This window comes from Rutilus rutilus (assembly GCF_951802725.1).
Source record: "Rutilus rutilus genome assembly, chromosome: 2".
Lineage (NCBI taxonomy): Eukaryota > Metazoa > Chordata > Actinopteri > Cypriniformes > Leuciscidae > Rutilus > Rutilus rutilus.
In genome coordinates, this window is record NC_140210.1 from 58936670 (window position 1) to 58960494 (window position 23825).

The 23825-nt window shown below is 38.2% G+C and overlaps 2 protein-coding genes across 3 annotated transcripts in view; both read right to left on the reverse strand.

Moving 5' to 3' along the window:
* The window catches only part of LOC311286453 (apoptosis-associated speck-like protein containing a CARD), a 467220-nt gene that overhangs the window by 144130 nt on the left and 299265 nt on the right, over positions 1-23825 (reverse strand). The gene's annotated exons all lie outside the window — the stretch shown is intronic.
* On the reverse strand, positions 13946-15645 carry LOC311286432 (microfibril-associated glycoprotein 4-like). Of its 2 annotated transcripts, none has more exons than XM_084402652.1 (6): positions 15531-15645; positions 15337-15401; positions 15035-15235; positions 14858-14954; positions 14542-14709; positions 13946-14409 (listed from the first exon to the last, which is right to left on the reverse strand). In XM_084402652.1, the coding sequence occupies exons 2-6, from the start codon at positions 15340-15342 to the stop codon at positions 14153-14155; spliced, it is 729 nt and encodes a 242-aa protein (XP_084258778.1). In that variant the 5' UTR covers positions 15343-15401; positions 15531-15645; the 3' UTR covers positions 13946-14152. The 2 variants fall into 2 exon arrangements, with proteins under 2 accessions (XP_084258778.1, XP_084258779.1); XM_084402653.1 differs by having other exon boundaries at positions 15035-15249; positions 15531-15584.

The window sequence follows — 23825 nt, forward strand, 5'->3', positions numbered from 1 at the left end:
TTAAAAGCCAATTGGAATAAGACGCAGTGGACTTATTTGACACTTGACCTGAGAGGATTGTGCAACAACAAATAACCAAAATCGCTATTGCAATTTAAAGCCATATAAATGGTTTTACATAATGTAGTCTTTCTCGGAAACAGAGGAATCTGAGACTATATATATCTGCAATTGTTTGCTGTATAGAAATGAAACTTTAAAAGCTAAAGGCAATTTTGTTGATTCCATTTTAATCACTTAGTCAAAATGAATCACCATAATGCTACAACTAAACTTTTTGCGGTTTGTGAGCTTGGCTGGGACCAATAATTGCTGCATACAGCTATATTTTGTAAAAAAATTGCTAAATGTTTAAATAAGTCCATTCGTTTATTTAAAATAAGTCATACTCCACATCTAGACATACCCATTTTACCTAAAACCACTTAGGACCCTACAGCACATCCTGGACCAACATAGTCTCGTCAAACAAACTCCAGTTACTCTATAAACAAAAGATTTAATCGTGTTGATTCCTCATAGACTGTTTGATTTTGATGTTTGTCATCTTGGAAGATTAGCTGACTGCCATGACCTCAGAGCCCAACACATTGTTCTCCAAAACCTTTCTTTGCTTAAGTCCATTTTTCCATGAGTGCTCCTGGAAGAGTTTACCAGAGATACAGTATTTTCAGTTCTCAGCATACCTTGCATGTAACTGGGTGGAAAGTGTAAATGTTCATGTCTTTTAGAGCACGACCATTCCCTGAGTTTATCTCAGTGTGCCACCCACTCCTCTAGCGCATCGCAAGCTGTGGAGCTTCTGGGTGAGATTGCTGGTCCTTCTCACGGGGGGCCTAGCGTTTCATTCGGGGCTCCGGTAGGGGATCAGATATTGATTGCTGCATCGAAGAGTGGGCTAGAGTCCTGCGGGGATGAAGATTCGGCTGCGTTGCCCCCTTCGGGAAGAGTAGTGTTGATCGAGTCTGACCCAGAGCTGACGGTCATGTTTTCCTGGGCCGCTGAGATCGTCGGGCTCCGTGTCCTGAATGCTCGAGGCTATACAATTGGTATCTCGGGGCAGCGCATGCTGATGCGCTTAGGTGAGGGTTAGGGTTAGAGTGAGTTAGAGTGAGAGACACCCGGGGAGGAGGTGTGGTCAGGGACCATCCTGGTGGTGGTGGTGGAGGATGGAGATAAATGTTTGCGTCAACATCTGCAAACTCAAACATGTGTAAGTAACAATATTTTATACTCCCAAGTATTAGATAGTGATTGGATAGACCAGAAAGTAATGAGTATTCAGAAGAGTGTTCAAATTCAGAAAGAATTGGAGTCTTCCTGGCAAAACTTTAAGCTAGAGCTTTCATTTCTGACCCAGAGTTGATGCATGAGCTCGGCAGTGACGGACCTCCGCTATAAAGGGTCTACTCAAGTAATCTCATTGTTTCGCCATTCAATTATTTCATTGTTTAAATCGTAACACTAGAATACTGTTTCTTACTTACTGCATAACTAATAAGGAATTATTGGAGAACTAACAGGTAATTCTTCATTAACTACTTCTTCACTACTGTTAACCACTAAGGAAGATGGGTAACTAATCAGTATGTAATAGAATTTTATGATTGTGTTAAGTATCAGTTAATCAATAACTAATGAATTCTGTCATATCTCCTGAAGAACTACTATTAATTATCTATTAATTAAAAACAAGAAGTAACTAATGAACAGTCATACAAAACTACATTGAGTTGTGACCTTCCTTATTTACTAATGTTATTAATAGAAGTAGTATTATGAAAATACAATTTTAACAAATACATATAAATGTTAAACTGGTTTTTGCCTGTGTTTTGTGAGCGTGTTCTGTAAGAAAAAGGAACCCCACTCAAGTGCCTTAGTGATTAGTTTTTATATGTTATATACAGGACTGTGTGTGTGTGTCTGTATTCCTCAGCATAGAATGCCATGAGTAAATGCATGTATTTGAGGCAACGACTGAGGGAAACTGGAAATATAGGGAACTTATTAGTAATTCATAAAGAATGATTAGATCATTCTTCAGGAATTACGGATAACCTGAAACAGTATTTTAAAGTGAAAATATAGGGAACCCATTAGTAATTAATAAAGAATTATCACATAATTCTGACTCAAATCAAACTTACTGTAAAAAAACGACTATTAACGTAATTATCTATCCTTTGTAAAATACACAACAATGACTCGTTTAGGCTACATGATATATTCCTTTATTTCAGATTTAAACTCGTTTAACAAACATTTTCGAATTAAAAGTTAAACCTTTAAAAGTCTTTCAAGTGTGATCAACCGGTCTCTGTTCTCCCGTTTCCACAGTAGTGGTGCTGGATCTCTTGCGGGAGCTGGGCTCGTGTTCGGCGGGGAAACTGCTGAACTTCAGATCGCCGCCTGCGTTTCACTTATAGCCGAAAGTTGCTGTGACTGACTCCATAACCTGCCCATAAACAAACAGTGCACAGCTCTGAAAACATATTTAAACATCTGATGTCACTGTAAAACCTGATGAGTTAGTTCAACTCAAACCGTTTGAGGAAACCGATTGCCTTAAATCATTTAAGTTTATTAACTCAAACAATTTAAGCATAAAAAAATATTTCATTTGTGTCCAAGTAACTCAATAACTTATTGTTAAGATAATTTGGGTAATTAAAGTTAATAGTACTAAGTCCATTCAATTAATATAACTCAAATCTATGAAGTACACTGTAAACCCGAATAAGTTAGCAGAACTCAAAACATTTAAGGCAATCAATTGCCTCAAAGTTTTTTAAGTTCTGAAACTCAAAGTACATTAACTAACATACAATTAACTTAAAACTTTTATGTAATCTCAATGTGAACATTTTTATTAGTACAAATTTAGCTTTTAAAAGCTAATCTGGTAACATACTAATATGCTAACATATTAGCAATAGTATGTTATAAAGAAGCACTTGCTGTGTGAGCGCAACAATATAGAGGGATTATTTGCTCTCAAATCAAGCTGCATGCACCACTTGTCACCATGATGGTAACTATCCTACACTGTAAAAAAATCCTACTTTTACAGAAAATAACTGTGATTTTTTTGACGATCATTTTCTTTCATTTTAAATTTTACTTAAAACACTGTAAAATTACAAATAATATCTGTAAAATAAAAATTCAACTGTTATTTTAGGTATTGTGACATTAAGGACAAATCCCAGTAATTCACATTTTTTATACAGAAAAATGATTGTATTTTTCATATAGTATTTTTTTCTGTTTTCTTAAATTACATAAAAATGTATGTAAAATTACAAATATAATCTGTAATTAAACAGTAACAGAACAGTTAAATGATAAAATGGTCAAATGATTGTTAGCTCCCCAAAAAACTGTAAAACATCCTAAATTAAATAAACTGAAAAACACTGTTATTTTACAGGTATTTCCTGAATAATCACGATCATACACCTTCATTATGTAAAAAAAAAAATCGTAAAAAAATGGTCAAATGACTGGCAGCTGCGGCTGCCAAACAAAACCCATAAAATTGAAGTAAAATATTCTAATTTAAATAAAGTGTAAAAAACTTTAAAAGAAATTTGATGTCACCATGATTGAGGTCAGTGTCTGCTTTAGTTGGGCTCTTGACCCTTCAGTTTTCTCTGACTGCTTTAACTGTGTGTTTGATACATATTTGTTATAACAATAAATGCAGAAGAAAATATCAGATGATGTTATAATCATCATATAATGATCTGATTCACTGATATGTTAGTCAAATCTCTGAATATATTAGCTTAAGATTACATAATATGTAGATGGATTTTAGCTTTATACAAAGTTTATAATTAATCACATGACCCTTGAAATATTGTGGCATCAGTATTATAACAATCTGAAATTTAAAAATATATATATTATACAGAAAAAGTTTTGAGCTGGTTCATTTTTATTGTAGTATAGAGACATCAAGAATCAACATATGAATCTCAACAATGGTGACAACCAACAAAGCCTTTTTGTGACTTTATAGTAGTTCAGAGTTGATCAGATGTTTATTTTTCATTGTCACCATTGCTGCGTTTCATACGCTGATTCTTGATGTCTGAGTGAGTCTATATGATCCAGTCAAACATTTTCTGTATAATGATTTCATAAAATCTGAGTATCTTCTCTAGCAGTTTTATCATGCAAAATTAACAACTAATATTTAACAACTTAATCAGATGTTACACTTCAGATGATATCTAAAAGGTCAAGAGCCCAACTAAAGCAAACACTGATCTCCATCATGGTGACATCAAACTTTATTCTGTTCAGTAAAGCTTCAACTTCTAAACCTCTGTTAATTCTCAGTAAGAATGTTAGAAGGAAAGAAATAAAGTCTGGATTGTAATAAGTGAAGATGCTGAGATCCTGAGAGATCTGGTAGTGTTTAATGTTCTGTTTGGGTTTAAAGTGTTTCTGTATGGTGTGTTTCGTGTGTCACCATTGTGTTGAAGAGTAGAGCCTGAGCTTCAGTCCAGGATGAGCAGAGAAACACTGATGAAATGCTGCATGTTGCTTTATTTAACAGATAGTAACTGTGTAGTTGCTGATGCAGTGACGTATAGTCACAGCAAATCATGCATGTAGTTAACTGCACGTTTTTTATTAAAAAAAAAATCCGAAAATAAATGTGAAATACCTGTGTTTCTGTTAAAAAAGATTAATGAAGATTTCTGTAAAAGTATTTTGCACTTATTTAAATTAGGATATTTTGCATTAATTTGACGGTTTTGGCAGCTATTGCTGACAGTCATTTGACTGTTTTTATGGGATTTTTTTTACAGTGCAGGTGTTTGATCGTAATAATTCAGCAAATAGCTGTAAAATAACAGTGTTTTTCTGTAAAACATTTAAGGAAAATTTCTGTACAAGTTTTTTGCACTTCATTTAAATAAGGATATTTTACTTTATGTTTACGGATTTGGTGGATTTATGTTTACGGATTGTTTGGCAGCCGTAGCTGACAGTCATTGACCGTTTTTTTAAGATTTTATTTTTTATAGTGTAAAGCCAAAATTAACAGAAATTCTTCTAAATTAGCATAACAAAACATTAATCACTACTAAATCTCACACTTAACATTAATCTTACACAAAAAACAAACAAACATTATATTACACTTAATTTTAGCATTTACTCTCCCTTTCGAGTGCCATCGCAAAGCATGCTGGGAAATAGACATCCCAGCCGTTTCAGTTAAACTTAAGTTTATCTAAATTAAAATAAATAATTTCATAAAACTCAAAACAATGAAACAGTTCAGTTTACTTAAAATATATCAGTTCTGTGAACTTGAAAGAAAAAGAAAGTGCTAAATACTCATACAAGTTAATTTGACTGAACTAATTAGTTTAATTTAGGTTTGTCCTACTCAAACCAATTAATTATTTTGAGCGTTAGGGTTTACAGATTTAGTATGTTTAGAAATAAAATAATTTGTTTTATGCAAGGGATCAGGCGTTTCCATCACGCAAAAAAGACTGACTCGTTAGCTAGGCTAACTGACATCGCGTCCTTGTATGTTGCCTTGCCCTTGCATAAAATAAAATGATTTACAGCACAGTAATGATTTTATAGATTAAACAAAACGTACACAAACCTGTATTTCACTGAAGAAATGCACCAAATCGGCGGCGCTGAGAACTCTCCGGAAGAAATGCCCGCGCTCTCGCATCACCAAATCACTGTAAAATGTAAACTACTGCGATATTGCCCGTACTTGAATGGTGCAAAAGAAGTTTGTATAATCTAAGTATAAGTTTGCTTATTTGCAGATCAATATAGTGTAGAGTAGTTATAGTAGTATAGAGTTCAGTGATTCAGGTCAAATGATTGTGAAATAATGATTATGTTAAAACACAACCAACACCATCAGATAACCTTTTCTATTTGTTCATCTGGCTGTTATAACTCATGTACAGCAGCCAAACAAAACTTAAAGTTAATAATTTAAGGGTCAAGAGCCCAACTAAAACAAACACTGATCACCATAATGGTGACTTTAATTATGGTTTTCTCCTTCAGTGATTCTGCTTGTTGACACCAGGTGTCTTCAATGTTGGCAATAAAAGATATTTTGTACATTTTGCTCATTTTAAATGGTTAACTTTTAAGGAATTCATTTGATTAATTATTACTCAATTCTAATTTGAATAGATATCAGTAAAATCAATGTATTCTTTTTTACAGTGTAATGTGGACTCATGCACCTTCTGTAAAGCTGCTTTGAAATTATGTGTATTGTGAAAAGTGCTATACAAATGAACGTGAATTGAACTGAATAATCGTTTTGAATATTAAAGAATGTAACATGAATTACACATTTAAATGAGTCATGTGGAAAAATCAATTTAAATGTAAATTAGGAACTTCAACATGATGAGAAAATTCTCTTTCTCTGAACTTTGCCCTGTCTTAAAATGTTGTACCTAGACTTTACAGATTCTTGGCTGTTTTAAACAATTTTCATGGCTGAGAAGTTCATAAGGTCATAAAACGTTTATGAATATTATATTTATATAACTGAAAAAACTGCTTATGAAAAGAACAATAGTGTCGTCACCATTGTGTTCTGTAAGTTTCATTATCGTGAACTTTTAGTTTGTTTTCATTGTCATCATGTGTTCCTTTGTTCAGTTTTCCCGCTCCTCGTTTGTGTTCTTGGTTTTAGCTGTTCTATTGATTATCCTCGTTTGCTCGTTGTTGATCCCTCACATTCATTCTCTGTTCGGTCTACAATCACATTTAGTTTGAAGACCTCTGTCTGTTTACCTGGGGCCCGTTCTTCGTACGTCGCTAACTCAGTTAGCTGGATTTGATTGTTGACGATTTGGCATGATCTTGGATTGTTTGGTTCTTCGACGCTCATCCTGGACTTGCTGTCATAGCAACAGGTGCGCAATCTTAAACCTGCTCGGGAGCAGGCTTATTTCATGTTAACGGATTAGATCCCGGCTTCATAAGCGGAGCTGATACGGAAGTCCAGCGCAGCGCGATAGTGCACTTTCTGAGATAGGCTATATATTTTTTCACGTGACTCGTCGTGAGATTGTCGTTTACATTATTAATTTGTTGGAAACGCACATTTATTTTCGACTGGTCGGAGTCGGGCTTTAACTACAGCACAAACTATTTGCATTGCCCTAAGATTATTTGCGAGTGCTATTTCCTTTACACTATTGGAGATGCGGAGAACTTGATGGAAAGTGCTGTCTGTCGTGTCATTCGGAGTTTACCTGGCGCTTTTAGGTTTGGTTAGTTTTAGTTTTTTTGTGGCATTTCCAAGCCACTTAAGACCCAATGTTGTAAAGCAGTTTTTTTTTTTAAAGCAGTTTTTTTTTTTTTTTTTTTTTTTTTTTTTTTGGCTATCATAATTTTTTATGAAGATCATGCCATTCATGATCACGATTACAGTGTATGTCACTCAGGCTTCACTAACGTGATTGGTACCATAGACTACAGGCTAGCTAGACCATAGACTGCCATCAAGGCCTCAATGAAGGGGATTATGTGAACAGAAAGGGGGTTCACAATGTAAATGTGCAGCCCAGTTACTATTGGGATTCTTAATATTCCAGATTAGTAATATTATATCAAATTAAAAAAAGGCAGTTGAGTAAAATCCATATCACAAATGTGAAAGCAACATGGCCAGGATCTGTGCATGACATGAATTTTCAGAGATGCACATTTATGCACATTATTTGAAAGTGGTAAGAAAAGTTCCACAATTAAATATCAAGCTTACTGTATTACACACACTTATGCTGATCCTAACAGAACTGCATTTTTTCATAGGTGATTATGACATGTTCCTGCAGACAGGTGTTTTATGACCCCATTCCCTGACCCAAACCAGTTACAATGCAGCTCCAGGACAAGGGCACACAATGAAATGAACTTTGGCTAACTAAAGGGAAGATTTCAGTGTCTGATAAGTCTGAGGGTTGCACACCTGACAGGGCCTGTGACATTGTTGCATGTGCCATATTACACAACATTGCCAAAAAACAAACACTTTTCATTAAATGTTTAATAAAAGACAAATATGCTTAGTTCCTTGAGTTTTATTTCACTTGTTCTTTGTAAAGAAAAGCCAGTGGTCAAGAAATATTAGACACATGCCTCATGCAACAAATAAAAGGAAAGTTGGCTCTACACTGCCCACCTGTAGGCCTATGTCTCCTCTGTGTGTGCAGACTCTTCTGTAGGCCTTTCTGTAGATGTAGAATCCTGCAACTTATATTGCAGCCATAAAGCATACAAGTATAAATTAAGTAAAGTTATTTATGCACTTGCAGGTAGGCTAGTTCCTCCATATGACAGTTATCTGAGAGGGTTTATTCACTGTCCAGTGCAATGGAAACAAATGGACATTACAAAGTCTTATACTTTATTTATTTTGGAAAGTTAGAAAATGTCCACTTACTGCACATATTTCAGCTCCACTTTCTTGGGAACAGATACAAGTGTTGGTGTATTGTGTAAAAGTGCACAAAAGAGGAAAACACACTGTCATTACAATGAACTACACTGGGGAAAAATGTGACCAATAACTCATGGCAAAATATTTTTTACATTAACATAAGTTTATCAGTTTTCACTTTCACAAGTCAAAGCAATTCATCATTACTCAAGATTTAACAGCTGAAATTACTATACAGCCTTAATTTAATGCAGCAAAAATTATTTTACAGTGTAGGCTATAAGATCTTTTCTTTTTTTTTCTCAGCCTTTTTCTTGGTTGCTTTTATAAACAGACAACCATTTATTTAACAGTGCCTTTTATAAAAGAGACTATAATATAACAAAAAATTACCATTATGTAGAATATTTTTGTACTTCACTTTTATTTGTTCCCATGTTCTAGTGTGGTGACTCTGACATTACAATGCACAAAGTAATTATGCAATTATTAAAATACAAAAATATAGGCTAATAAGTGATAAAAACATCTAACATGGCCACTTCTAACGGATTTAAATTGTCTGCTACTTTTTGCCAGCCCTCTCTCCTGGCTTTTGCAGACTTTGAGGTGTTCCCTGGCGTTTTGATTAAACATTAAAATTCTGAATAAACTTCGACTATTAGTTCTTGCTCTGCTGATATGAGAGCGCGCTCTTTGGCCACGCTGAGCAGCCAATAGCAGCGTTGCTGATCAATATTTCTACTATCGATACATATCCCCTTTTAACCAGCGCATGAACGCGCAATTATCTCAGATAACTCAATCCAGCGATAATCATATCCGGCAAGTGTGTTCGAAGAACCGAGTTAGCCAGATCATGATTAGCACGATGATATCATCTTGGATGTGTCATTTGATCTCGGATGTAATAAGCAACGTACGAAGAACGGGCCCCTGCTTGATCTTTATTAAACGTCGTGTTGGAACTAATCTTCTTTGTGTGCCTTCCTGCAACCGCCCGTGACAAGTGCATTATGAGGATGTGTGCTCACAAGTCATGTGTTCTGTATTTAAATACAAGACATTAAATATTGGTTCAGCCTTTATCTGATAGATGAAAACAGACTATGAAAACAAACAGTGCTTATTGTCTCTCAATAACTTTATGTTAAAATATAAAAAAAAAAAACATTTTAAAATCGTTTAATTTCTTTCACATTTTAAGGGCTTAATTTTTTACTTAATTTTTAGAATTTAGTTTCACTTTTACTTTAGCTCCACGCTTAATCTGACTCCAATTTCGAATGATTATTACATTTATATTGTGTTTCTAATTAGGAACTAATCATAAATATTGATGATGCTTTAATTTAGATCTTTGATTATTCTGGGTATCCCATATTTTCAATTATTCATTCATGAAGGGACCCGGTGTTGCTTTGAGACTGTGCGTCGGCTGAATCGTGAGCTCGCGGACACAAACTCGCCAGTTCTGATCTTGGTCAGAGGATGCAGGGGGAACTATTTACCTTTAAGTCAGGCCGCGCCCTGCTTGCTCATAACAAAAAGTGTCATTTTTTATTGTCATGAAACTGCAACTTAAACACTGACACTGCTAAGTCACTGCTGGGAGGTCCGAGATGATGTGCTCCATGCTCCATTCATTGAACCTTCGGTATGATCTACCCTGAACACAGATTTTAGGAAACACCAGACTCCACATTTATCTATACTAGAAATTGCATCGGGGTTTTCTGGTTACAGATTCCCAAATGGCTGTTCTGCCAACTTCCCTTAAATACCCAGACCAGAACAAAAGGTAAATATTTACTACACAAACACCTGATTTTGGGGGAGAGTAGAGGATTCTCAGATATCTTGAACAGACACCACCTAAAAAGGAGAACAGAATTCTCCTAAGTTTTCAATGCCTTAAATCTGTACTCCATTGAAGCACCGATCGGCAGGGATTACAGCCTGCATGTATGATTTGTCTTGGTAAATGTTTGTTGGCAAAAAAATAAATAATAAAAAAATAGGATTTTAGTGTGTTGGGCTGGATTTAGAGAGCAATATTCTCATCTTATAGTCTGTTTATCTACTATTCGCACTTGTTCCTCATTCAGAGTTTATGCCGTTTGTTGAGGACATGAACACATCGACATGCAAGTGTTGATTCATTTTAATAGTAAATGCAAAGAGCTGACCAAAAAAATAAATACAATTTTATTGGTGTACACCCCATACACAAAAGAAATTTTTGGAATATATGCAAATATTCGAAATTGGCCCAATAAATATATTTTAGTTAAATATATGTAAATATATTTCACACTTAACATCATTTATTTTTGTTATATTTCAGAATATATTTCAAAATGATAACTATAAGTGAACAACAATGCAAATATATTTCAATGTATTTGGAATATATGCCACTTATATTTTTCACACTTTAAAATATATTTCAATTTTTTTTTTTTTTTTCTGTATGGGACAGTTGCATGAGCAGATGTTTGCTTCTGTAAAACACTAGTGTTTCTAAGACACACGTTTGATCTTCATGCTGATGGATTTCATACTGACAGTGAAACTGTTCTTCCAGCTGGAACAAACAACACCAGAAGAGCATCATTGAGGAACATCACTGAATCTTGTGTTCAATCTCTGAGTCCTTTATTTAGACCATTTACCGTTTCCGCAACCCAACCTTTCCCAGCCCAGCGGGCACCTTGATGTCAAAATTACGTCAAGAAATAGGTCAAAAATGAAAGTCAAATTGACGTCAAAGTGTTGATGTCAATTTGATGTCAAGATTTGACCTCTGCTGATGTCATTTTGCCAAACAAAAAGGTGAAACGCATGGCCGTACACTTATTACCAGCTTCACTTAAACTAACCAGATTTACTTTATTTAATTTCCGGTTTAAATAAATATAATATTTAAATAGTTTAAAATATATTAAACATATTTTGATGACACCATGATGGTGGTTAGCGTTTGCTTTAGTTGTGCTCTTGACCCTTGACTCTTTAATATCAAATTTTCTCTGGCTGCTATAACTGTGTGTTTATAAAGCTCTGTTGTTGTAGCTAAAAAAGCCATGAGATCAGGAGATGTTGGTGGTTTATTGAAGATGATGACAATATCATCATGTAATTCCCTGAATCGCTGATCTTATTCAGTGTCTAATCTTTGGTTATATAGGACTTGTGATTTTAATGTTGTATTATAATATAAGCCATTTAATTTAACAGCATGAGAATAATGCTTTTTTTAATTAATAAAGGATTTTAAAAACATTTAATGCATTAAACTTAACATTATTACTTAGCCATCAAGAATCAGTGTATGACTCTCAACAATGGTGACAATCAATGAAATGCTTCATGCTGCAGTGCATGCTGGGTACCACCAATCAAAACTCACCCATATCTCCCAGCATGCATTGCAGCTTTAATAAATTATGCAGCTGGAGTTGATCTGATTATCTGGATATTTTGTTTGATTGTCACCATTGTTGAGATTCATACGCTGTTTCTTGATGTCTGTGTGCGTCTAAGTAATGCCATAGATGACAGGGTTTTGTGCACTAAATAGTTTTTAAAAAACAAGTGCATTATTTGATAAACAACACTGCTAGACATGCTGTAGAATCAAATTACTTCTATCATGAATAAAACCGCTTTTAAACCACAAATCCCATATAATCAAAGCATTAGACACAGAACATGATCAGGGATTCAGGGAATTACATGATGATTTCATCAATAAACAGCCAACATCTCCTGATCTCAGTTTCTCATGACTTTTTTAGCTACAACAACAGAGCTTTATAAACACACAGTTATAGCAGCCAGAGAAAATTTGATATTAAAGAGTCAAGGGTCAAGAGCACAACTAAAGCAAACGCTAACCACCATCATGGTGTCATCAAAATATGTTTAATATATTTTAAACTATTTAAATATTATATTTATTTAAACCGGAAATTAAATAAAGTAAATCTGGTTAGTTTTAAGTGAAGCTGGTAATAAGTGTACGGCCATGCATTTCACCTTTTTGTTTGGCAAAATAACATCAGCAGAGGTCAAATCTTGACATCAAATTGACATCTTCTAACTGATTGTTATAATATTGCTGGAACTCACGCTGCAGTAACACAGGGTTTGTAATGAGAATATATTATTGGTACAACACAATTGTTAGATTCAAATTACCTCAGTGAAACAGGTTACTTCATGATGATTATAAAACCATCAACAGGTAACCATCATCACCTGATCTCTTTTCACTTTAACTTTCTTTGCTGCTGCAAATGTGTTTGACAAACACACTGTCACAGCGGCCAAAAAATATATAATAAGAGTTAAGAGCCCAACTAATGGAAACACTAATCACTGTTATGGTGACTTCAAATGAAACACATTAGAGTTAAACCTCTGTTAATTCTCAATAAAAACTTCTGTAGACGTCTGACAGAAATAAAGTCAGTCTGGTTAGTAATAAGTGAAGCTGGTAATGCTGTTTGTGGAGTTGTTTAATCCTCCTCTGCTGAGATCTTCACAGATTTAATGTCTTCTTTTCTCTTCAGTTGATTTCATCTGAGGCTGTGGCTGAAGTCAGTTGTAGTTCTTGTGCTTCTGCTCGTCTCTTTTTTCTGTTCTCTTCTTTCTTTCAGTGATTCTTTTTGTTAACAGGCTGAGATGACTTCATATTTAATATACACAGACTTTGTGGCTCAGATAAGGTCCAGTTCTGGTTTATTTCTTTGCTCTTGGCTGACATGTGGCATTGCTATGGCCTGCTTGTGGCCCAGATCTGGCAAACAGGAGTGGCCCACCCAAGTGCCGTAATTCCACGCTGCATGTGGGCCAGATCATCTTTCCACGTGTGCCAGATGTGGGCCGGATCTGGGCCGACACAATGTTGCTATGTGGGTATTGTGGTCACAGTTTGAGCACACAGTGAGAGCGCTGTGAGGTTACACTTTTAGATCACTGTGAACTCAGATTGCTGACGGTGTGACCACATGGTGACATCACTGTGAGATCAAAGTGTTGACTGGGTTTATTTTGACAGGATAGTGGAGAAGCAGCAGAAAGTGCAGCATTAACGCAACTCTGACATGATGCCAATTTAATCTGAGTTCAATGATCATGAAACATCTATAAATCGTTGAGTCACTCGCATCTTCAACTGACCTTTTATCAGTAAGAGCATCTGTCATTTCAGTCACTCTTGCACTGCACAATGTTGAAATACTAACTGGTGATAAGTTACATGGTTAGCAGAATACTTTATAATAATCATTTAGTTCTTTTGTAAATATCTCAATAATAAATATCTGTGCGACACACCAAAATAAATGCCTAAAAATCCAACAGTTCGACTTGTCTAAAATTTACATCTATTGCATTTTTTTATTGGAGATTTTTCAATGGAGAAATTATACTGATCAGTTTCAATAATTAACAAACTACACTGACACATAATGAGTTTGTTGCAGGAGTTTATTGAAGTTTATTGTTGATTCATTTCAGATGTAAATTTAAAGTGACCCAAAACTAAAAAGAAAATAGCTGATGAGATTACACAACATATCACACAGATATATTGTAAATTACACAGTTAACGGATTAAAGGAAACTCTTTGACCTTCATTTATTTTCTTTCTCTCACTGTAATGTTTCTTCAGATGTCTAAAACACAGGTTTGATCTTCATCCTGATGGTTTTCATACCGACAGCCCAATTACTCTTCCAGGTGTACCAAACATCTCCAATGGCAAAAAAGGTGGTATCATCCCCCCATATATACACACCGTTGGGGTTTGCATAGTGACAGGCATTGTACCAAAATGCCCCGAGAAACTGTTTGGCACAGTTCTTATCCCAGGAGTCTTGGTCTTTGTCAAAGGTGGTGAACTTCTGTCCATTATGGTTGGCCAGAGAGTCGCCTGTAGAGAGGAGGAACATCATTAAAGATATTATCATCATATGCAGATGAAGAATATTTCAGTAAAATCCCAAAGACTTTTGAAAGTACATGAACAATTGCACTCGAGTGTGAAAGTATGAAAGTGTCCTACCTGCTCCTCCATCAGTGAACCCTGAAACATGCAGTTTATACCCGTCAGATTCAGGACCCACAGAGAAGGACGAGTACAGAGCAAAACCCCTCCTTCCAGTGAAGTCCTCCAGATCCACTCTCAGCATGTACTTCTTCTTATGTGTCAGCTGGTACATGTTCTCCAGCCCTGTTCTCACACACACACACACACACACACACACACACACACACACATGAAGAACATGTTCAACCAAACACTGGACATGAATATCAACACTTCTATCAAAACCATTTCTTGACACCAAATACCAATGTTTAAAGCTGTGAGATCTTACCCAGCCAGTATTCGCTCTCCACATTCCCGAATCCTCTCTTGTACTGATTCCACGGGCGATAGAAATTCACGCTGCCGTCCATTCTCCTCTGAATCACCTGTGATGGGTTTATATAGAATATATGATTCATAATGTATGTCCTGATGTGTGTTTGATGATCTAAAGTCACACTCGTACCGTCCATCCTCCTTTTTCTTCATCTGAGACCATGTGACAGTAAACCCTGACAGGAACGTCTCCTGCTGGATAGATGGAGTAAATCCCACTGAGCTTTTGTCCTAATTTATGGACTTCAGAACAGTCGACCGGCTTGGAAACATCAGCAACACAAACAGATGCCGTGAAAACAGAGAGCAGAGCCGCGACACACACCGTCATCTGGAGAGACACGACTGATCAAGATCCTCATTTATAATGATCGATTCACACTGAAATTATAATAAAAGTAATACAGTCGCTGTAAATGCAGATGAACTTACCGCCATCGTCTCAATCTTTTCTCAGCTGATCACTGCAGATTATAATCAATGTTTTATTTATAAATCTGGAAGAAATCAAAGCAAAAAAAATCATCGGATTATTGTTGTTTGTGGTCATTTTTCTGAATTACACTGTTGCAGAAATGTCTTAATATTCTGTGAGGTAAAAGATGAAGAATGAAACAGTAACTCACCGTTTGTGTTGTGCCTTGTGTTGTTCAGTCACTCTTTATATCTGTTAGATTCGTACGCCCCTACTTTGTGTTACAGAAGATATTTATATTGCAAAACCCTTGATTCTTGACACATAGCGTGTTTTAATGACATTGCTTTTTGCTTTTATTTTTACAGGATATCTAGCTATAAATCGTTGAGTCACTCGCATCTTCAACTGAACTTTTATCAGTAAGAGCATCTGTCATTCCAGTCACTCTTGCACCGCACAATGTTGAAATACTAACTGGTGATAAGTTACATGGTAAGCAGGCTTGAAACGTAAAGTCATACAGTTTCCAAAAACTGTGCAAAAAATGTCCATTCTTAACCGCTTCATAGTGGTCACTACAGTGGACAGCTATTCAAAAAGCATTTTCTTGCGTATGCATGGGTTTTCATGGCACGTCAACCTCTACAGTGGACGCCGGTGCATCATCCTGTACACTGCCACCAAGTGGCAAGCCGTTGTGTGTCGATTTTTTTCCCCTCCAAACCAAGATGGCCGACAGCCAGTCAGAAATCCCAATTTGCTCAGGAATATCCACCCATTTCTTCTAGCCTAGGAGACTCTTGCAAGTAAAAAAAATGTTGTGGCATCAAGCAATATCTAATGAGTCATATCACAGTTATATTTCCCAAGTATTTTTAGATTGGGAGAAAATTCTGATTAATCATCTGTCCACTATAGTGGACCTCATGCATCACTAGCTGTGTTTCAGCTGCAATTCATACTATTACTGTAACTGATGTTCTTGAAAATACTTAATCTGCAGTAACTTTTTTTGACTGTAAATAAATGTTTAATAAATTGTAATAAATACATAAATTGTGTTATTAGAATATAATTTGCATTAACATCAAAAAAGTAATCTGATTACATAATGTACGTGTTACGGTACGTAGACACAGGAGAGGAAGATGGATGGTGAACAGTGATTTATTGAAATACAAAGGTGCAGGTGAGCAGGGTAGAGGAGTCCAAAGAAGACACAGAGTAAAGGAAGACGCTGGAGACTAGTGATGTGTCGTTCGCGAATGAGATTCTTTGTAGTGAACGAGAAGAGCAGACTTCCGTCGAGGAGAGCAGGACTTTATTTGGATGGGCACACCATGCGGCCAATCACATGGGAGAACAGACTAGGATAGACTTTATCAATCCAGAAATGTTCTCCATGAACACCTGCGATTACTGATAAAGCACCAACTTAATCAAAGTCAAGGGTCAAGAGCCCAACTAAAGCAAACACTGATCTCCATAATGGCGACCTCAAACGAAACATTTTCAATAAGACATCAACATCTAAACCTCTGTTAATTCTCAATAAGATCTTCTGTAGACGTGACAGAAATAAAGTCAGTCTGGTTAGTAATAAGTGAAGCTTGTAATGCTGTTTGTGGAGTTGTTTCATCAGATCTTCAGAGAGTTAATGTCTTTTATCTTCAGTTTATCTAAGGCTGTGTCTGAATAGTAGTTGTAGTTTGTGTTCGTATTACTCTTTCGAAAGATGATTGAAAGAATGTTTAAGGAACATCATGTCACGGTGTGACAAATGAGAGGGCGGAACTAAAGTTCGCCGTAATTGTGTCCCCTCCGGTACAATAACAAGGACACACCACCGCGTGTGTGTGTGGAAGATTTATTCTCTCTTGCCGTGCACTCCCCACGTGCCATGCTGGTCTACTGTCAGTAACTGGAGCTTAATAATGTCGATCGGCCCCATCTGTTGAGGACTAGAAGGAACAGCATCCGTGAGTCAAACTAACCTCTCTGTTTTGAAGTAGTGATTCTGACTGTTTTAGAAGAAGCTCTGCCCAGCCTGTTGACTTAAGTTTGCTACTTGCCTGTCAACCCACCTGTATGGTGAGAAGGTTTGCCCCCTTGCAACACACGTGAGACTGCACACTCTATCTGCAATCTTGATTCTGTTTGTCTTAGCAGGAGCTCCGCTCAGCCTGTTGACTTTGAGTCTGCTACCACCCCAAGTCCATCTGCATGGTGTGAAGTTATCTGTCCCCTGCAACACACGTGAGAACTATATACTGCTGTTGAAGTTGATCCTGTCTGTCCTAGAGAAGCTCACCTCAGCCTGCGACTTTGAGTCTGCTGTAGCCCCATAGCCCACCTGTCTGGCGCGAAGTGTTCATCCCTCTGTATTACATGTGAGGACTGCATCCTCTGCTTGAAGTATTGACTCTGTCTGTCTTAGAAGCTTTGATCCGCCTGTTGGCTTCGAGTCTGCTGCAGCCTTATAGTCCACCTGTCTGAGGTAAAGTGTTCATCTCCCGGTAACACACGTGAAACCTGTATCCTCTGCTCCCAGTGTCGATACTGCCTGTTCAGAAGAAGGCCCGCTTAGCCTGTGGACTTCGAGTCTGCTGCAGCTCCAGAGCCCTGACCATCCCTGTGAACCCTGCATCAGTGTGGGAAGAGGAACAGCCCCGACCGCATACTCACCCGTGGAAACTCACCTGTCCCTCACAGGCCACTGCGAACCTTGCACCGGTGTGAGAAGAGGAAGAGCCCTGACCATCTACTCACTTGTGGAAACTCACCTGTCCATCGCATACCATTGTGAACCCTACATCGGCGTGGGAAGAGGAAAGGCCCCGACCGTCTACTCACCTGTGGAAATTCACCTGTTCGTCGTAGGTCCCTGTGAACCTTGCACCGGCGTGGGAGTGGGCCCCGGAGACTACTGCATTGCCTCGATTCCTGGGAAGAAGAAAGGAAGATTTAGTTTAGGTTATTCAAATTACTTTTAACTTTAATAAAAAGAACTGTTATTCTTTTAAATTCTGTCTCCGTCTCGTCTCTGACACGCTCCTCAGGGTGGTCCTGGTTCAGGGTTGGGCGCAGTCCGGCTTGGCCCATCCCGACCTGTGACACATCACACTAACCTTTAAATAACATTCTAGTAACATTAAGGAAACTGGACATTTTTATGTTCTTGGAATGTTAGAAATCAATGTTATAATGTTGAATTTTAAATAAAAATTAAGTTGAAAGAACGTTTGAGGAACATTATACCTTTTAAAACGCGTTCCTCTAACGTCAGGAAAACTAGACATTTTTCACGTTCCCAGAACCAACACTGAATATTTGGAGAACGTTCTTATAACAAAAGTCTGTCAGCTGGGGAGTTGGGTTTCGATAGTTGTACCTTGACAGGCTGTAGAGATCTCTGATGGAATCACGTCCTCATGTTCTGATATCAAAGATACGCAAAGGTCAACTTGTATTAAGTTCAATTGCCTTTGCAATATTTTGCATTTATATTTTTTTGTTTATATTTTATAGTTTTCAAATGATTTTATATAACTTTATTGATTGGTTTGTTAAATATACACAATATTGCTGTGTTATTACTGTAATTTGTTTAACACAGTATCTCTTCAGTTTAAACCATAAATGCATACTGTCCACTCAAGTGGACATCTGAAAATCTCTTTGAAAAATATGTGTAAAAACAACTTTTTAGGCTAAATCTTACAGAGAAATAGAGAAACTGTGTAATAGATGTGACCATAACTTTAGAACACACTAGCAGTTTATGCTATTTGTGTAGTATAACGCAAAAAAATTATGTTATGTACATTACATGTAAAAAAACACACACACACCAAGATTTAGGGTAGACTGTGTACAGTTGAGACATAGGTACAGTTGAGACACCTTAAATAACTTGCGTTCGCAGCAAGCACAAGTTGTGATTTTTGCTGTGCACATGCGTATTAGTGTCCTCTTTCTTTGTGGGAAATTTGAACAGTGGACACATCTCCGATCCGAAAATATCGGGAAAAGTTTTTTTTCTAAAGTAGGACATTCACTTCACCATTCACTCTCCACAATGAATAGCTTATCCTTATGTGACTGTTAAACGTAACTGGTATCATCACCACAAACGTTAGTCTGTGCGCTAAAAACTGGCATATTTCATGGTATTGTGTCATGCAAGGTAATTGCAAAATCTAGAGAAATGTGCGAGGTGGCCAGCGGCGGATAGTTGAGACACACGTGTACCAACTGTACCCCCGATAGAGTTCTATTAGGAAACACATTGCGTAGTTGTGCAGTGTTGTGATAACAGGTTAAACGCCGTAATTAGCGAGCATAGGACGCAAATGAAAATAAAATTTGATATTTGTGATATTTAAACTGTGTATTATTAATAAATATTGTTTAATATCTTCTACCTGCTTTATACATTTTAACCAGTGCTAATTTAAATAAAATGAATGAATATAAATGGTTGAATAAACAAAAATGTTGCCCAATTGTTATTTTCTATTGGGCAACATTTTTGTTTATGTACCATGTTTATTCATGGTACAACTGTACCACATATGGGTACAGTTGAGACAAGGTTGAGACAAAAAGCCCCTTATTTTTATGAGCTAATTGTGGAAAATATATACTACTTGTGGGTAATATTGATTGATAATATCTTAGTCTATAAGCTAATTAAATGTCATGTGGAAATTCACTTCTTTTCATTATCTATTTTTTTGTGTGAAAAATCAAAACGCAAAAAGTGTCTCAACTGTACTCAGTCTACCCTATGATGTAAATTCACTATAATAATAACGGTCAAACTAGCCTGACAAGCGCGTCCTCCCGCCAGAAAGGGCGCCAGAGTGCAGGAATGCGCGCGGCCGTGGTCGGTGATGACGTGTACGCTCTCACGCGTCCCGGAAGTGAAGGTGTAGCTGGAAAGAGTTTGGAAACAAACTGGCGATCGGATGAGTAAATGTCAATCCTTTGACGGACAGATTGATTGTTGACAGCGCGATGATTGAGAGGCAGAGCAGCGCGAGGATCCACCAGCTCAAACTCAAGGGCTGCGTTCCAAACCGCATACTTCCCTACTATTTAGTATGGGAAAAAGAGTAGGCGAGCGAAAAAGTATGTCAGGGTTGCCAACTTTGGGACTTTGGCTGGAGTGAGACTCTGTAAAACATCAATGCGCGAGCGTAACCCTAACCCTAATTTTAAAAATTTGTGGGTGGTGGTGTGGCGCAATGGATAAGACACATGCCTTTGGTGTGAGAGACCCGGGTTCGAATCCACTGTGAGACACCAATGTGTCCCTGAGCAAGACACTTAACCCCTAGTTGCTCCAGAGGCGTGCGACCTCTGACATATATAGCAATTGTAAGTCGCTTTGGATAAAAGCGTCAGCTAAATGAATAAATGTAAATGTAAATGTAAAAACATCAGTCCTTGTTTACTTATATAGCCTAAACCCTGATTTATGGAAAAAAAAAGTTTTTTCAAAATGCACAATTTATTGATTGCACTATAAAAATAAGTAAAGATAGAGGTGATTAAATAACAAACATGTAAAACAACAACATCAAAACAATAAGAAATCTCAAAACAAAAAGGGACACATAATAGTTACTCCACCTCCCCAGAAAACCACAACACAAGTTTCACACATTAGGCCTGTTGAATGCCACAGTGGCAGTGTTGGCCTGCTGTAGCCTATGCCCCAGTGGCAGTGTTGGCCTGTTGTAGCCTATGCCCCAGTGGCAGTGTTGGCCTGTTGTAGCCTATGCCCCAGTGGCAGTGTTGGCCTGTTGTAGCCTATGCCCCAGTGGCAGTGTTGGCCTGTTGTAGCCTATGCCCCAGTGGCAGTGTTGGCCTGTTGTAGCCTATGCCCCAGTGGCAGTGTTGGCCTGCTGTAGCCTATGCCCCAGTGGAAGTGTTGGCCTGTTGTAGCCTATGCCCCAGTGGCAGTGTTGGCCTGTTGTAGCCTATGCCCCAGTGGCAGTGTTGGCCTGTTGTAGCCTATGCCACAGTGGTAGTGTTGGCCTGTTGTAGCCTATGCCACAGTGGCAGTGTTGGCCTGTTGTAGCCTATGCCCCAGTGGCAGTGTTGGCCTGTTGTAGCCTATGCCCCAGTGGCAGTGTTGGCCTGTTGTAGCCTATGCCACAGTGGTAGTGTTGGCCTGTTGTAGCCTATGCCACAGTGGTAGTGTTGGCCTGTTGTAGCCTATGCCCCAGTGGCAGTGTTGGCCTGTTGTAGCCTATGCCCCAGTGGCAGTGTTGGCCTGTTGTAGCCTATGCCCCAGTGGCAGTGTTGGCCTGTTGTAGCCTATGTCACAGTGGCAGTGTTGGCCTGTTGTAGCCTATGCCCCAGTGGCAGTGTTGGCCTGTTGTAGCCTATGCCACAGTGGCAGTGTTGGCCTGTTGTAGCCTATGCCACAGTGGTAGTGTTGGCCTGTTGTAGCCTATGCCCCAGTGGCAGTGTTGGCCTGTTGTAGCCTATGCCCCAGTGGCAGTGTTGGCCTGTTGTAGCCTATGCCCCAGTGGCAGTGTTGGCCTGTTGTAGCCTATGCCCCAGTGGCAGTGTTGGCCTGTTGTAGCCTATGCCACAGTGGTAGTGTTGGCCTGTTGTAGCCTATGCCCCAGTGGCAGTGTTGGCCTGTTGTAGCCTATGCCCCAGTGGCAGTGTTGGCCTGTTGTAGCCTATGCCACAGTGGCAGTGTTGGCCTGTTGTAGCCTATGTCACAGTGGCAGTGTTGGCCTGTTGTAGCCTATGCCCCAGTGGCAGTGTTGGCCTGTTGTAGCCTATGCCCCAGTGGCAGTGTTGGCCTGTTGTAGCCTATGCCCCAGTGGCAGTGTTGGCCTGTTGTAGCCTATGCCCCAGTGGCAGTGTTGGCCTGTTGTAGCCTATGCCACAGTGGCAGTGTTGGCCTGTTGTAGCCTATGTCACAGTGGCAGTGTTGGCCTGTTGTAGCCTATGCCCCAGTGGCAGTGTTGGCTTGTTGTAGCCTATGCCCCAGTGGCAGTGTTGGCCTGTTGTAGCCTATGCCCCAGTGGCAGTGTTGGCCTGTTGTAGCCTATGCCCCAGTGGCAGTGTTGGCCTGTTGTAGCCTATGCCACAGTGGCAGTGTTGGCCTGTTGTAGCCTATGTCACAGTGGCAGTGTTGGCCTGTTGTAGCCTATGCCCCAGTGGCAGTGTTGGCCTGTTGTAGCCTATGCCCCAGTGGCAGTGTTAGTCTGCTTCACCACCTCTGCAGGAGCTCGTATCTGAAGCAGGGTTCAATCCGGTCATGAACGTTCATTGCGTCTGTCACGTGACAAATAAACGAAAGACTCGGAAAGTAATTATTTATGTTCCCTGTAAATTATTTTTGACTGCATTATAATGATTTCTTAATTCAGAATATGATAAAGACTGCGTAGGTGGATGTGTCCGGGGAATTTGGCTGTTAAAAGTATAACATTTAAAGCCCCTTAAATGAATGAAATGACTCGAAAAAAGATTCGTTCATTTTAATGAACGACATCGAACAAACGAGTGAGTAAAATGATCCGGACTTCCCATCACTCACAGGGTGCCATCAAGGGACAGTCTGTTCCTGGTGTCAGTCTTGTTTAGGCCAGTAACTGAAAAGGTTCGCTCAGCATCCGCATTTGACTGTGGCAGACTCAACACAATCTGGGCAACCTTTGATCATTTTTTTTGATCATCACACAAAATGGGGGAAAAAGTTTTTGCACTTTAAAAAAAGCAAAAATGTTTTTCACAATTTTAATCACATTTCCTGCATTTACATACCTTTAGGGACTATGGTGATACAAAATCCAGGAAATAATTAAGTTGATTATAATGATAAATTCTGCCAAAAAGAATATAATAGGATACTAAACTATGTATAAGAAAAATGTCTTACTTTCTTTATTGTTTAATAGGGGCCAATAGGCTATGTGCACAAGCATCGCGACGAACTTCCGCTATTGTCAGAAGTCGGCATATCAGTTTCCGGTTTACGACTGTCTTCTAGTAGTGGGAAGTTCGGATCATTTTGCTGACTCGGATCTTTGAGTCTCGTTCAGCAAAATGAACGAATCTTTTTTCGAGTCATTTCGTTCATTTCAGCAGAATATAATTAAAATTACATGTTAAATAGCCCAACACATATAGTACTTGTGAAAATGTTGATTACATTTGTAAAAAATAAGAAGAAGAATTATAAGCAGGGACGTCGTTAGGCCTATTTTAGGGGGGCTGAAGCTACCCCAAAATGTTCCTAAGCCCCCCTAAATAACAATTCGATTTATCAATAATCCGATCCTCATTCATATTTAGACGCAACAAATTATATATATCCAGCAGCAAAAAATAGCCGAAAATTCGGAAGTTGGACAGAAGTACAAAGAGTTGTAACAGAGCTGCCAACGCATTCACCGTGAGACACACGCAATAGACACTTTTCACACGCTCTCGCGCCACACATCCATTTTCTCACGCACAGAAAAATCGC

Coding starts and splice junctions, on each gene's coding strand:
- LOC311286432 (XM_084402652.1), bottom strand. Junction 14,955..15,034: donor AAGAAAAAGGAGGATGGACG/GTACGAGTGTGA, acceptor AACCCATCACAG/GTGATTCAGAGGAGAATGGA. Junction 14,410..14,541: donor GTTCACTGATGGAGGAGCAG/GTAGGACACTTT, acceptor TCCTCTCTACAG/GCGACTCTCTGGCCAACCAT.